Consider the following 13,239-nt stretch of genomic DNA (forward strand, 5'->3'; position numbering starts at 1 on the left):
CAAGAAGGACTTCCTGAAGTTCTTCCTAAGCTCCCGATACTTAGAGCAATTGGAAGATGAAATTCGTATGCGCGTACAACGACAAGGTGAGCTATTTAAAGATTATGTCTTGGCACTACAAGGAATCATGCGTCACGCGGGCTACACCGAGGAGCAGAAATTAACCCGCATCTACAGAAATTCGCGCAGAGAGTACCAACTATACATAAAGCGAAGAGAGGTCAACAATCTTGAGGAGCTGGTAAGTTTAGCTCAAGACTATGAAAATATTATTCCTGACAGGGAACCAATGCGACCAACCACAAGGCCATTCATACCACGGCGGCAAGAAGGTCAGTACCAGTGTCTCCAGGCAGAACAAAGACAGGTAGAGCGAGCAGAGATCCAACAACAGCAGAGGTCAGAGCCACAACAAGAATATGTGGATACAAGAACGGCCTGCAGACGATGCGGAAGAGGTGGTCACTTCTCATACGGGTGCCGAGGCATAAGAAGAGAATTTTGCTGGATTTGTGGTAAGATAGGCGTGCTCACTCGTGATTGTTGTAGGAAGCCACAGGGAAACGACCAGAGACCACATTGGAACCGAGGGATGGGGTCTTCGGAAGTGCAACCTCGGAGAAGTTAAGCATGTTCAAATACACAAACGGCCGCATATTGGTAACAGCGTATGTGAACGGAGAAGAAGCAGTAGCAGCGATTGACACGGGAGCGACGAGGAGCTTTATAAGTGATGCAATGGCGAGAAGATTAAAAACTGGCAAATTCAAGGAAGTAAAGACACGAGTAAGAATGGGCGATGGCAGAGCAATAATAGTCAAAGAAGCGGTAGATGCGGAATTAAGAATGGGTGATAAAGTACAGAGGAACGAGATGCTAATCCTACCGGGACTGGGTGATGAGGTGGTAATTGGCACGGACTATCTGGCGAAGGTAAACTTTGAGATGAGATGTGGTGGTCAAGAAATAACGTTGAGAGTAGACGAACGGAAGCAAGAGGTAGTGACATGTACAACTATGGTCGAAACGAATAGCGAAGATTTCAGGGAACACGACCCAATGGCGGCGATAGCAACTAGCAAGACAGAAGATGCGGTGAGTAAATTTCTGAACCAAGAATTACAGGTGTTCGCAAACATGTCAGGAGTATCCAACGTGGCCACACACAAAATAGTTATGAGAGACGACCGTCCAATTAAGCAAAGGTACTATCCGAAGAATCCGAAAATGCAAGAAATTATCAACAAGGAAGTCGACGAGCTGATCGAAAAAGGTTGCATCGAACCATCGAATAGCCCGCACAGCGCACCCATAGTTTTGGCAAAGAAGAAGAATGGCAAATGGAGACTCTGCGTAGACTACCGTCAACTAAACGCAAGATCAGTACCAGACGCATACCCTTTACCTCGTATACAACATATCTTGGACAAATTAAGAAGCGCGAGATTTATCAGTAGCTTGGACTTGAAAAATGGATATTGGCAAATCCCTATGGAAGCAAGCAGCAAGCAATACACCGCATTCACAGTACCTGGGCGTGGACTATACCAATGGAGGGTGATGCCATTTGGCTTGCACTCAGCCCCAGCAACTTTTCAAAGAGCACTTGATCGTGTCATAGGACCAGAACTGGAGCCATACGCGTTTGCATACCTCGACGATATTATCATTACAAGCAAAACATTGGAAGAGCACATTGCACATTTAACAGAAGTATTTCGAAGGCTGCATAGAGCGAACCTGAGGATAAACCCGGAAAAATGTGAGTTTTTTAAGGAAAAGTTAAAATATCTAGGTCATGTCGTTAGCGAGGAAGGCATCCATACCGACCCAGACAAGATAGCAGCCATCAAAGAACTGCAACCACCGAAGAATATACGAGAGTTACGACGTTTTCTAGGAGTCGTGTCATGGTATAGAAGATTCGTGCCGGATTTTTCACAAGTATCACACCCGTTAACATCTATGCTTAAGAAAGGTAGTAAGTGGAGGTGGTCTGAAGAGCAACAATCAGCATTCGAAGCACTCAAGGCAGCACTGACGCAGGCACCGGTACTCGCTTGTCCAGATTTTTCCAGGAAGTTTAGTTTACAGACGGATGCAAGTGATTTTGGTCTTGGTGCAGTACTTACGCAAGGGTCAGGCGACGAAGAACGAGTAATAGCATACGCAAGCCGCAGGTTAAACAAGGCAGAGATGAACTACTCACCGACAGAAAAGGAGTGTTTGGCAATAGTCTGGGCAATACGAAAGATGAGGCCATACGTAGAAGGATACACGTTTACAGTAATAACAGATCACCTAGCGTTGAAATGGTTGAATGCGATAGAGAGTCCGACTGGTCGGATTGCGAGATGGGCGCTGGAACTACAGCAATACTCATTTGACGTGCAGTACCGAAAAGGAAAGTTGAACGTTGTGGCAGATGCATTATCAAGACAACCTATGGACGAGCAGTTGGGTACGTTGACGATGGATGACGGAAAAGCCGAGTGTAAGTGGCTTAAAGCAAAGATGGAAGATGTAAGAAAGGCCCCGGAGAGATTCCCAGAGTACGTTATCGAGGAAGGAAAGTTGTACAGACGCATAGGAAGTCAGGTGGATGGCGAAGATGCAGTGCCATGGAAGCTGTGTGTCCCGACTTCACAGCGACGCAGAGTGCTAGAGGAGATTCACGACACACCGAGCGCAGGGCATATGGGCATCCGAAAATCGATAGCAAGAGCAACAACACGTTACTATTGGCCAGGAATGTTCAGGGATGTAAGAAAGTACGTACAGCAGTGTCACACATGTCAAATTTACAAACCGAGTCAACAGCCAGCCGCAGGTAAGATGCTAACGAAGATTGCAGAGGAGCCTTGGGCAACAGTCTGTGCAGACTTTGTTGGTCCAATGCCACGATCGAAGCATGGAAACACAATGGCACTAGTATTCTTAGACAAATTTTCAAAATGGGTAGAAGTAATACCAATCAGAAAGGCAACGACAGAATGTTTAATAAGAGGATTTCGAGAGAGGATTTTGGCACGGTTCGGCGTCCCAAAAGTATTTATTACGGACAACGGAGCACAGTTTATCAGCAGACGTTTTAAGAGATTTTTAGAGGAACTTGGCGTGAAACACCAATTAACGGCACCGTACACACCGCAGGAGAACCCGACAGAGAGGGCAAACAGGAACATCAAGAGGATGATAGCACAATTTACGGGAAAAGAGCAGAAGACATGGGATGAGTTGTTACCAGAGATAACGCTGGCATTGAATACAAGTGTATGTGAATCGACAGGTTACAGTCCAGCATACATAGTACAAGGGAGGGAACCGAGAATCCCCAACAGCCTTTACGATGAGCAGACATTTGGTACAGGTGAGAAATTAGCGAACCCAGGAGAGAAGTCAACGAGGATGAAAGAAATATTCGAGATGGTACGACGGAAGCAAGAGAGAGCATCCATGGAGCAAGCGAAATATTACAATTTAAGAAGAAGGCAATGGCGACCGGCGATAGGCGACCTAGTGCTGGTAAAGGAACATCAGCTGTCAAAAGCGGCAGATAACTTTGCAGCCAAACTAGCGCCAAGGTACAGTGGACCTCACCGGATAATGAACTTTGTGTCACCAGTGATCGTAGAACTAGACAAAGTCTTCAGAGGAAGGAGGAGGACAGCCCACCTAAGTGAGCTGAAAGCATACCACGCAGCCGATGCCGCCGACAACAACGAATCCAGGAAGCAAAGTCATAAAGAGAGATACAAAAAGGGCGCTAGTGAAGATCAAACCGCGTCAACAACGTCCAATCGAACAGCAAACAACAAGCCCGAGGTACAACAACAGAAAAATAACAGCGAGGTAGCCATTTGCGGTACGCTCACACGAGTCAGCGAAGAGACCGAGAGACAACACGGAGAGAACCAAGGTACAAGTCAACAGCTGATAGCATACAGAGACGGTCAAGTACAAAACATTGCGGAGAATCAGGTACGAATATTTCCAGAAAATAAATTACAGATCGCCAGAGAACCGGCGCATGGAACAAGATTACACCTGGGAAGGCAGTTCGCTATGGTGGCCTTAAACGAACACACACCCCGAGACAACTGCGGAATTACAGACTATTTTGTAAGATTCTACTTCAATCCGAATGAAATCGGTAGTAACGGACACGCCCAACCTAGACAGTGTCAAATTATACACGAAGAAATTTCATATCAAGAATTACCCGGAAGTCGAATCAGCCACTAAAAGCTCGGTAAACTCTAACCACAATTACATAAATATACCATAAATATACTCTTTAGCTATGCGCATGATATACCACGTTTTTTTTTAAATCCACCATACATGGCGGGAACACCCTAAAGAAAATCCACCAGTTTTTCATTTATTTTATAGACTGGCATCACACATACCGCCGACGGGAAGGGCAGCGAAACGCCAACAACCAACGACGACAGCGAAATATTAAGCCGTAAGGCCAGCGGGGTCAACGGCAGCTTCAACGACAAAAACCGCGACATATTGAGCCTGATGGCCAGCTACTGCAGCGACGACGAACAGCATGGGCAAACACCACTTCCGCGTACGGATCACGCGCACCGACCTGGTGACGGTGAGTCTGATTGCGGAAGGTGAGGGGGGAGTGTGAGGACCCTAAAGCCGAGGACTTTGTATCCTCACAACATACACATATCTATATATTTTTGCAAATAACATACATTTGGAAATAACTTGGAATTTATACTTGAATTTTTATCACTTATATATTTTTTTGCATGAAGCACCAGAAATATACATATGTATACCTTTATGAATTATGCCCTAAATACATATATTCTGTTGTACATTGAATTTACAATTATTAAATTGAAGAATAAATTACACTTGCGCACTTTTGCACGCAAGCCAAATATTTACATTTTTCGCAAACATAAACTTTGAATATAGGATCACCCTAACATGCATTAAATATTTGGAAAGTAGATACGCACAAAACATAAAAATGCAGCGGTCGATCAACCCTTTGCACACTCAAAATCCAATGTACCCAGTTACAAATACAACATACATAATAACCTAAGTGAACGGAGATCAGCAGCAAGTCGTCAAAATAAGCGCCGCTACTAATTGAAATTTCGTTATACATATTTACGCACTAGCATACAACACACCAACGCACGCCATACAACAGAAGGCAGAAGCATTGGGCAAAGCAAAAACACAGTATTAGAATCAGGTGACCACAAACAAATATACAAACACACAATATATAAACCAAAGCCTGGAAAGCACGGTATGAGCAAGTACAAAGGCATTGTATTCAATAAGGAGCATTATGGTGCATGGAAATTCATGGGAAGGAAATATTTACCGGAATAACAGTTGTTTTATATTGTTAATACTATTAGTTGAAAGTTGTTATTATAAAATAACCGTTTGCCTGCGTGCAAAAATTAGTATATAAGGGCGGCGAATTCGCATTGAAATTCAGAGATTAGGAGACAGGCATACGAGTCGGTAGGCTTTATCACTACCGACCAAGAGTACACCTGAAGGCTTTTTCACTTCATTTGTACTTAGAGTATACTCGTCTGGAGGCTTTATCACTCCATTCGACCGCAGAGGTTGGCCGAGGGCTTTATCACCTCCGTCACCTCTTATAGAGCAAGGAAATCAGCCTAGGAGTAGAAAGTAGAATTTTATCAAATAAATGATTTTTTATAACGTTTTGTATCGAACAAAACAGAGTTATTCTTTCAGAAGGACCGTTAGGACTTTCTACTTCCAGGAACCCTGGACGGACTGAGATCAACCCCGGCAAGTCAAGGAAAAGTCCGTCACAATCTCATCAGCTGATTTGATTTTTTTCATTTCACTGGTGTAGGGATTGTCAAAATAAGATGGCAAACCCAAAATTAAACCAAAACATTGAACACATTTTCTTACAACATACAAAAATTTCAAAGTTTTATGTTTTCATTTCATTCCATTCGCCTACTACCAACACGCGCATTTTGACAGTTTGAACAAAGGTATGCTGTTGCTGTAGATATGAGCCAACCAGTTATCAAATTATTATTGTGTAAGCTAAATTGAGTTGTATGAACGCCACTCAATTTATATCGAAATTGCCTCATTTGTTTTTCTGTTTGAACATAGTATAATGGTGACATACCATAACGCTAAAGCCATAACCGTATCATAGCCAACCAATTGGTTTTTCGCCATATCCATAACCTAAAAATATTTGAGTTGTAGAATTTATTAACTTGTTGTACATTTTATTTATTGTTTTGGATACGTTTTGACTAAGATACTTATTTTTTGTGGTATATGTTTGTAATTGTTTGCGTTTTCTTCATTTTTATGAAATTTTGACGACTCTTAGGTTAAGGCACCAATAACTGATGCCAATTTGATATGGATAAGTAAAAGTATCGTTATGACTATGGCGCTAGGGTTAAGGAAATTTAATTGGCCCTTAAAATAAGCAACCAGGCTGACGTGAATACCGCAATTATCAGAACTTAATCGTTAATTCAATTCACAAAGTCCTCAACCAACAGATTGTTTGAAAATGTGTATTCCACATATTTTGCTATGAATAAATCATCATCATTAATTGTTTCGTAACAAGTCACGTCAGCTATCTCTGTTTTGCGATAACCTACACAACATTGAGAACAACAATAGAGGTCAATTCTTCCTCCACCTGCCTCTACCAACTCAGTGGAGGTCTCCTGCTTCCTCTGCTTCCAAAATGTGGTGGTGACTGAAATACTTTCTTGGCCGTAGCGTTTTCGAAGAAATTCCTTGGGCCTTTATTCGCTGCCATATCTTCATATTTGCATTAAGCTCATACAGCTCATCATTATATCTCCTTCGATATTCTCCGTCGGCATCACGGACAGGACCATAAATCTTCCGGAGAACTTTGGTCTCGAACGACCCAAGATCCTTATCTTCTTCGCTCGACACCGTTCATGATTCCGCGGTATATATATCAGGAGAGGTATGATGAGCGACTTGCCTACTTAGTCTAAAGTAGCATTTGTTGGCAGCCATTATTTTCTGTTTGATTTCTAAGCTGAAATTTTTTTTCGCTGTTAATCCTGGTTCGCAGATAGATGAAATCCTTTAGAGTCTCAGATTTATATCCGCCAGCAGTGACGAAGTCTGCGAAGCCTAGTGCGTTCATATAACCATGGCATTATGGTTACATTGGCAAAACGAAAGAATAGAAACAATTTACTTTACAATGTCGATGAGAGAGTGTCGTACCTTAAAAGTTTTACGTTTTGTGCCTAATGAAGCATCTTATTTTGCCTGGTGAATGCACAGAACGCATCAATGTTTGTTTGTGGCCGAAATTACCCAAATGTGAACACAGCATTAGTTAGGAGTCATTTGCGAGTTTGAATGAGTTGACCTGAAGTGTTGATACGTGATGTAAATATATGTGACCCGGTCTATGAAAAGGTGGCTTATGACTCAAAAAAGAAATTGCGAGAAACAGCTGTTTTTTTTTGAGTCATAAGCCCTTTCATGGACCGGGTCACATATAAATTTTCAAAATTTGTGAAGCGAAGAAAATAACGCTCTCGACTTTGTGGGAACCTTCTTTGTTAAGCTTTTCCTTAAAAATTTGGCTTGTTACTATTTATTGTACTTGAATATAAACTAACACATTTTTATTTTCGTCTGTTTTTGATTGTTTGCATTGTGGCACGCTAGCATGCAGGAAATGAGTAATGTAGAATACCTAACATTATCTTTGTATGTATCTGTCTGAGCTAACAAACATCAATTAGATGCATAATAAACTCCAGCTTTATTAAACGGTTATTTAATCTACATATATATGTTCAAAGAATAAACCGTTAATAAATAAGCTATGGTAGATACATGCATATGTGTATCTAGGTCGTCCAATATTTTCCAAAAAGGTGTGTTTTGGCTATCAACCGTAACAATCATATCGTAACTTGGATCAGCTAGGCTGCTAGATACTTTTCAACTCAAATATTGATTATAGTGGGCAGTGCCACGCCGGGTTTAGAAAAGAGGAGAAACGGCGAAAGCGGCGGCAGAAAGTCGTAAAGCGGAAGGGAGGGGGTGGCACGGAAGGCGGAAGCAAGACAATAAGAAAGTAAAAAAGTTAAAGGGGGAAGTAGCAAAAGAAAAACGGAAATATATATTATGCGTTGAAGATACAGGGAAAGGGAGAAATGATGTTTGAAAGAAAAGAAAAATACGTAAGGGATACCGAAAGAGTGCGGTGGAGAACGGGCTACATTTTTCCCTGGACGGCCTATTCCAGAAAATCGTGAATCGGGCATGCCCCTGTTAGCTTATTTCGTTGCCTGACATAAACACAATTCCGCGGTAAATAATATTCAGATAGCCTAGCATGCAGCCAATCCAATTTTTTATCATCGCTACTGCTGTGAAGCTGACCATCAAGTTACTGCAAAGCAAGGGATCTGTCATTGATATTTCAGTCATGATAGGCAGCAAATATCTGCTAACAATTATTTCTCTGAAGTGCTAACGCGCATATTATGGATCTTACTTCCTTTAAAATTTTGTAGACAAAACTAACGTTCGTGTAGGACAAAGTCCGTTGCTTCTGTTATGGAGTTTTCTTTTCTGAAAAAATTTCGCCCTGTTGGTTTTTCTCAGCTCTCTCGTGAGTCCGTGTGTTCCTTTTACAAAATATTTTCCAATAAATAAGAAAAGGGGTCTCATTACCCAAGAATAGAGTCATTGTGCATAGCTCCAGGTGACCAAGTTCAAAAGTTAGAGTTTAAGAATGCAACATGAGGGTAACATTCTTTCGAGAAAAGAAAACACCATCCAAAAACCATTTAAATTTAAAACAAAATTAAACATACACCTAAACTATCCTTAACTTGTTTTGTGCAATGCTTTTTGAAGGAAAATCCCCGAATTTGCGTTCGCAGCAAAAAAAGCCTTTGAAAGTAATGGACGACCTATTATATCACACATCTAGATCAATAGGGAGCTAACTCAAAAATCTTAAATTTCGCAGTTATGAGTACCTCCAAGCTCTCCAATTTAACACCCACCGAACTGTAGACTGTGCTGCCCCCGTCATGATATAAAAGTCGTGCTTGGCGACTTTAACGCCAGGGTGGGCAAAGAAGGTGTTTTTGGCCCTACAGTCGGAAAGTTCAGCCTACACAATGAAACTTCTCCTAACGGACTGAGGCTGATTGACTTTGCCGGTGCTCGAAACATGGTCATATCAAGCACGAGGTTCATGCATAAAAAGATACATCAAGCTACATGGCTGTCTCCTGATCGAAATACTCGCAATCAGATCGATCACGTTGTGATAGACGGACGGCATGCCTCCAGTGTTTTAGATGTGCGCACGATCCGAGGACCTATCATCGATTCGGACCATTATCTCGTTGCAGCCAAAATACGCACCCGCCTCAACGCGGCTAAAAACAAGGAACAAAAAACACAAGGAAAGCTAGACGTCGAAAAGCTTCAATCACAACAGACTGCCAATGATTTCGCAACTCGACTCTCACACCTGCTCTCTGAGGGCACAACTCATCCTGAAGGAATACAGGAGCAGTGGGAGCATATCTCCAAAGCACTTCGTACTGCCGCCGAGGAAAAAATTGGTTACCGGCGGCCACGAAAAAACAACTGGTATGATGAAGAATGCCGCGTTGCAACCGAAAGAAAAGACGCTGCCTACAGGGCTACGTTAAAAGCGAGCGCGACAAGAGGAGTGTGTGAACGCTATCGTGAGTTGAAAAGGGAAGCGAGACGCCTTTTCAGGAAGAAAAAAGCAGAAGCAGAAAGGCGTGAGTGCGAGGAGCTTGAGCTGCTAGCCACCAGGAATAACGCCCGAAAATTCTACCAAAAAATACGGCGACAGACGGAAGGTTTTAAGACCGGGGCAAACTCCTGTAGGAATGAAAACGGCGACCTTGTACCTGATGTCCAGAGAGTGCTTAGATCATGGAGGGAACACTTCTCTGCTCTCCTAAATGGAGGCAGCAATTCACCGCGCAGAGATGAAGAACCCGATCCCGCAATCGATGATGATGGAATATATGTCCCCCCGCCCGATTATGACGAAGTTAGAATAGCAATAACCAGATTGAAAAACAACAAGGCCGTGGGCGCTGATGGATTGCCTGCGGAGCTATTCAAGTTCGGCGGCGAGGAGTTGGCAAGGCGCATGCAGCAGCTTCTTAGCAAAATATGGGCGGACGAAAGCATGCCCGACGGTTGGAATCTAAGTGTTCTTTGCCCAGTCCACAAGAAGGGGGATACTGCAAAATGCACCAACTATCGTGGAATCAGCCTTCTTAATATCGCATATAAGGTCCTTTCAAGTGTATTGTGCGAAAGATTGAAGCCCACCGTGAACCGGCTGATTGGACCTTATCAGTGCGGCTTCAGACCTGGTAAATCTACCATCGACCAGATTTTCACAATGCGCCAAATCTTGGAAAAAACCCGTGAAAAGAGAATCGACACACATCACCTCTTCGTCGACTTTAAAGCCGCCTTCGACAGCACGAAAAGGAGCTGCCTATATGCCGCTATGTCTGAATTTGGTTTCCCCGCAAAACTTATACGGCTGTGCAAAATGACGTTGAGCAACACCATCAGCTCAGTCAGAATTGGGAAGGACCTCTCCGAGCCGTTCGAAACTAAACGAGGTTTCAGACAGGGTGACCCCCTATCGTGCGATTTCTTTAATTTGATGCTGGAGAAAATTATACTAGCTGCAGAACTTAACCGCACTGGAACAATATACTATAAAAGCGTGCAATTACTGGCATATGCTGATGACATTGATATCATCGGCCTAAACACCCGCGCTGTTAGTTCTGCTTACTCCAAGCTGGAAAAAGAAGCGGTAAAGATGGGTTTGATGGTGAATGAGAGCAAAACGAAGTACCTGCTCTCATCGAGCAAAGAGTCAGCGCATATGCGCCTTGGCAACCACGCTACTGTTGGCAGCCATAATTTCGAAATAGTAAAAGACTTCGTTTATTTGGGAACCAGCATCAACACTAGCAACAACATCAGCACTGAAATCAAGCGAAGAATCAATCTTGCCAATAAATGCTACTTTGGACTAGGTAGGCAATTGAAAAGTAAAGTCCTCTCTCGGCGAACGAAAATCATACTCTACAAGTCACTTATCGTACCCGTCCTGCTATATGGGGCAGAAGCATGGACCATGACAACAGCAGATGAAGCGGCTTTGGGAGTGTTCGAGAGAAAAGTTCTTCGAAAGATTTATGGACCTCTACGCGTTGGCGATGGCGAGTACCGAAGAAGATTTAATGATGAGCTGTACGAGCTATACGCAGACATCAACATAGTCCAGCGAATTAAAACGCAGCGGCTGCGCTGGCTAGGCCATGTTATGCGAATGAAAGATGATGCTCCGGCCAAGAAAGTGTTCCTACCGGAACCCGCCTATGGAAGCAGAGGTAGAGGGCGGCCCCCACTCCGTTGGAAGGACCAGGTGGAAAACGATTTAAACTCCCTTGGTGTGACCAATTGGCGCCGGTTGGCGGAGCGAAGGAGCGACTGGCGCGCCTTGTTGTACGGCCATAACCGTTTAGACGGTTAAGCGCCAATTAAGTAAGTAAGTAAGTAAGAAATGTAGACTTGATTAACTAATAACTCCACATATCAGCGATAAAAGCCTTTGTAAAAATAAAAATCGCTTGGAGAAGGCATATGGAGGAGGCAGTCAGTTTCTCGCGTTTTCTGAAAATTATGATTGTTTTTTAGTTGATCGCTGTTTTGATCTAGGTGTGCGATATATGTACTCAGCTCAAGTAAATTTGTATATAGCACTTTATGTATTAATGCAAAATTAGTAAATATCTTTTTCAAAAATCTCATTGTTTTCCATCTCTCTTTCACAGAATATCACTTGCCGCAGTACAATTATGTTTTCTAGTATTTTTCATAATATTTGTTATATTCCCAATAATATTTCGTTATTCTTTAACGCTACAAAGAGGCATATTATTTCTTACATTTAGTAAGTATTAAAATAAAAAAATAAAACTTTTTGCTATAAGAAGTATTCAGCAATTGTAAATTATTTATTTCTCATATTTAGTAACATACCCAAAAGATCTCGATCTATCAAATCCGTCAAGTGTCGGACTTTTTGGCGCCAGAAGCCTACATTTGAGCGTGCTTGATCCGGATGCTGAAGATCGTCACGATGGCGTGCGTATCGGCGTTTGGCACGTATTACCATTACAATTGACAAAGCGTTTTGCCAAAGAACTGAAAATAGATACGGTAAGTTGCTGAACTTGAATATCTGCAACAATAATTTTTATAATAATTAATTATAGCAAACGCATGAGGAATTACAGAACATTACGTTAGAAAAAGATGAAAAAATCGATCAGCTTACACCCGTTTTGCAGTCCGAATTCCCCGAAGTGACCGCTGAAAACGAGCAACTGTTTTATGAGCGTATGCTTAAACTGCCCGGCACAATAATACTTTATCTTCATGGTAATACAGCATCGCGTGGTTCGGGACATCGTGTTGAAATGTACAATGTTTTGCGTAAACTTGGCTATCATATAATATCATTGGATTATCGTGGTTATGGCGATTCTGATCCTGTTCCACCCACCGAAGATGGTGTCGTACGTGACGCACTCACTGTCTATGAATATATTGGAAATATAACAACGAATCCAATTTTTATTTGGGGACATTCACTTGGTACTGGTGTCGCATGTCATTTATGTGCACAATTAAATTTGAAGTTTAATATGAACCTACCACGTGGTGTGATATTAGAGGCGCCTTTCACAAACATACGCGACGAAATAAGAATGCATCCCTTTGCGCGGGTAAGCAGGTTATTTATTTCTTTTTTTATACTCAGCGTGCTTTGCACACAGAGTATATTAACTTTGATTGGATAACGGTTGGTTGTACAGGTATAAAGGAATCGAGATAGATATAGACTTCCATATATCAAAATTATCAGTATCGAAAAAAAATTTGATTGAGCCATGCCCGTCCGTCCGTCCGTCCGTTAGCACGATAACTTGAGTAAATATTGAGATATCTTCACCAAATTTGGTATACTAGCTTATCTGGACCCAAAATAGATTGGTATTGAAAATGAGCGAAATCGATTGATGACCACGCCCACTTTTTATATATATAAAATTTTGGAAAACACAAAAA

The 13,239-nt window shown here is 42.2% G+C and overlaps 1 protein-coding gene across 17 annotated transcripts in view; it reads left to right on the top strand.

The window, feature by feature from the left end:
* Positions 1-13,239, top strand: part of LOC137243319 (lysophosphatidylserine lipase ABHD12) — a 35,165-nt gene that overhangs the window by 20,480 nt on the left and 1,446 nt on the right. For all 17 annotated transcript variants that reach the window (XM_067770916.1, XM_067770928.1, XM_067770917.1 and 14 more), the window contains 3 exons: positions 11,940-12,058; positions 12,140-12,327; positions 12,384-12,896. In XM_067770916.1, the coding sequence (XP_067627017.1) occupies positions 11,940-12,058; positions 12,140-12,327; positions 12,384-12,896 (820 nt within the window). The remainder of the gene's footprint in view (positions 1-11,939; positions 12,059-12,139; positions 12,328-12,383; positions 12,897-13,239) is intronic.

This window comes from Eurosta solidaginis, chromosome 3, assembly GCF_040869045.1.
Source record: "Eurosta solidaginis isolate ZX-2024a chromosome 3, ASM4086904v1, whole genome shotgun sequence".
Lineage (NCBI taxonomy): Eukaryota > Metazoa > Arthropoda > Insecta > Diptera > Tephritidae > Eurosta > Eurosta solidaginis.